The sequence below is a fragment of the Stegastes partitus genome, unplaced genomic scaffold (assembly GCF_000690725.1).
Source record: "Stegastes partitus isolate 25-593 unplaced genomic scaffold, Stegastes_partitus-1.0.2 Scaffold3117, whole genome shotgun sequence".
Lineage (NCBI taxonomy): Eukaryota > Metazoa > Chordata > Actinopteri > Pomacentridae > Stegastes > Stegastes partitus.
In genome coordinates, this window is record NW_007580848.1 from 629 (window position 1) to 3,054 (window position 2,426).

Sequence of the window (2,426 nt, forward strand, 5' to 3'; positions counted from 1 at the left end):
TTTTTCAACAATTGAACAGTCGGTCTGAAAACCCTGAAAGACAACACAGTGACCTGTATTATGGAGATAGGCACTAAGACAGAGAGCCTTTTGAGTTAAATTACTAAAACAGGACTTATCAAGGAGGAGGTAGGAATCAGCAATATAAAAATGCCTCATATTTAGTATATTTATTTCAGTATTATTTATTTTTGTGCAGTTAAACATAATGTGATGTAAGGTTATCATCTTCATTTTCCTGTTTTTTCAACACAACAGGAAGTCTGCGTAATCTAATTTGAGCTTTTAAGGTGCCTAATATATTATTTTAAAACATCAATAGATGACAGTCGGATTAAATTAGATTTCTTTTGCCCATCGCTGAAAACAAATGAGATGTAATGAGCCTTTGCTTTCCATCTCATAGAAGAATGAGAGGATGTTGCTTTTAGTGTCCTTCTCTGGTTACACTGCTTCATGTCGCTGTATTTTCGTTTCTTTCCTTTTCTCTCTCAGGCCATCTGGCTGGTAGCCTTCGTACCATCTCTGATATTGGGTTTGGATTATGGCCTCTTGGTGGCCATCTCATTCGCCATTCTAACAGTCATCTACAGGACGCAGAGGTACTTCCTATGTATGCTTATCTTTGTCATCACCAAATTATTATCTCTCTATTCACCTAATAAACGTAATGCCACCTTGTGTAGCGTGGAAGAAAGTTTGTAGGAGCAGGTCTGGAAGCTTGACAACAGAGGAATTTAGTATAAACGTATTTTAATGAGGTGTGGAGAAGCATGTGTTTCTAAGATATCTCCTTGTCTTCCAGCCCTAAAAGTTCCATCCTGGGCCACGTTTCCAGCACCGGGCTGTACTATGACGTGGATGATTACGAGGAGGTGAGTCTGTGAAAAGACAAAACACTTGAGTCTAAAGCCAGGATGAAGTTTTCTCACCGTGTCTTCTGGCCTGAATGTCTGTGATTTGTGGTTTGTTCCCAGGCGGCTGAATATGAGGGGATTAAGGTTTTCCACTCCAACTCTTCCATCTACTTTGCAAACAGTGATCTTTATGTGAATTCCCTCAAGGAGAAGGTAATCCTAGCCATTATGTGTTTGAGTATGTGTATGTCAGTACTGGTACTGAGTCATCATATCCCTTGTACCTGTGTGGAGGAGAGGAACATCAGAAACACTTGTTATCCCTGGGCTTTAAACACTTTTAGGGCTGTGAGGTGCAGTAAAGCCTAGAATGGTCCACAGTTACCCAGAGAAGTGTAATTGTAGTGAAGGGCAAACTATTTGGTGGCAGACTGACTGTTAAAGATGTAAACAAACAGGTCTGTTGTGAGATCAACAGGAAGAGAAGAAGGCAGCCGGCTTACAGATAATTCTTTACATTTCAGCCCACTCTTCTTTGCAGAGCTGCTTTAGTGCAGCCATGTTGGAGGGTTTGTGAGCTCTTTTTAGATCCCACCACGGCATCTCCGTGGAGTTCAAGTCCAGACTATCAAGAGATAAAACGTAGTGTTTTTAGGGGTTAGTGTTTGTTTCCATTGCACCACTCTCCCATGGATGTTAGTTTTGCCCAGCGGTGTCATAAAAATTGGAGGTTTACCTTGGATCTGATGGGACTCCTTGAAACAGCTGTGTAGCCCTTTTCAGACTCCTCCTTTTTCTTTTGGAATTTAAATAGATTTTTTCTGCAGCGTTCCACTGCCAAGAGCTTTATAGCCAACTTCATGCTTCTGCAAATGCTTATCGAAGTGACCAACTGGACTGAACAGGGCTGGTAGCACTTGGGCCTGATGTGCCCTGTCATCAGTGCAGTTTGGTAGTTCTTTGGGTTTAGTAACTAATGGGAAAACTGCTTTTTGTCACATGCCCAGCTGGTATTAAAATAGCCTTTTGCTTCAATAATGAAAAGCAGCAGGGTACTGACCCTCGGCGCTGTGTGCTTACAGTATTGTAGCATGTACGATGAGCATCCCCCCCAAAAATACATTAAACCCTGAAGCTGATACAATCACAAGCAACTAAAACACTGTATTAGTTGTAGTGATTACTGTTGGGTAATATTTTTGGTTTAGTATGATGCTTTTTTATCGTTAAACATTGCAGCTATGTTATACCTGCTGTATAATAGTCAGAGCCAGTAAAACACAACCCAGAAACGTACCACGCTTTAAAGGGTGGAGCAGCCGAACCGGAGAGTCAGTGCAGTCCAGTCTTAGCTTCACAGATTCACCAGCAAATTCCACACAAAATCAAACTGTCCGCAACACGTACACAAATCGACCTCGCGGTAACTCACGTGCTATACATCCAAACGAATGTGCCACGCCCCTCGCCATGGAGCCCAATGGTGACCATGTGTCCTTGCTCTCGTGTAATATCCGCCTACGACTGGCACGCGCACGTTCAAGTTCGACGTTCTGCAATGTGCATACA

At 42.3% G+C, this 2,426-nt stretch overlaps 1 protein-coding gene across 1 annotated transcript; it reads left to right on the top strand.

The window, feature by feature from the left end:
• Window positions 1-495: 495 nt before the first annotated feature.
• LOC103375850 (prestin-like) lies at window positions 496-2,254 on the top strand (the record flags this gene model as incomplete). Its single annotated transcript, XM_008306158.1, has 3 exons — window positions 496-602; window positions 806-875; window positions 978-2,254. Coding segments are annotated over 3 exons (426 nt in total), but the record flags the coding sequence as incomplete, so codon positions are not given.
• Window positions 2,255-2,426: the final 172 nt, after the last annotated feature.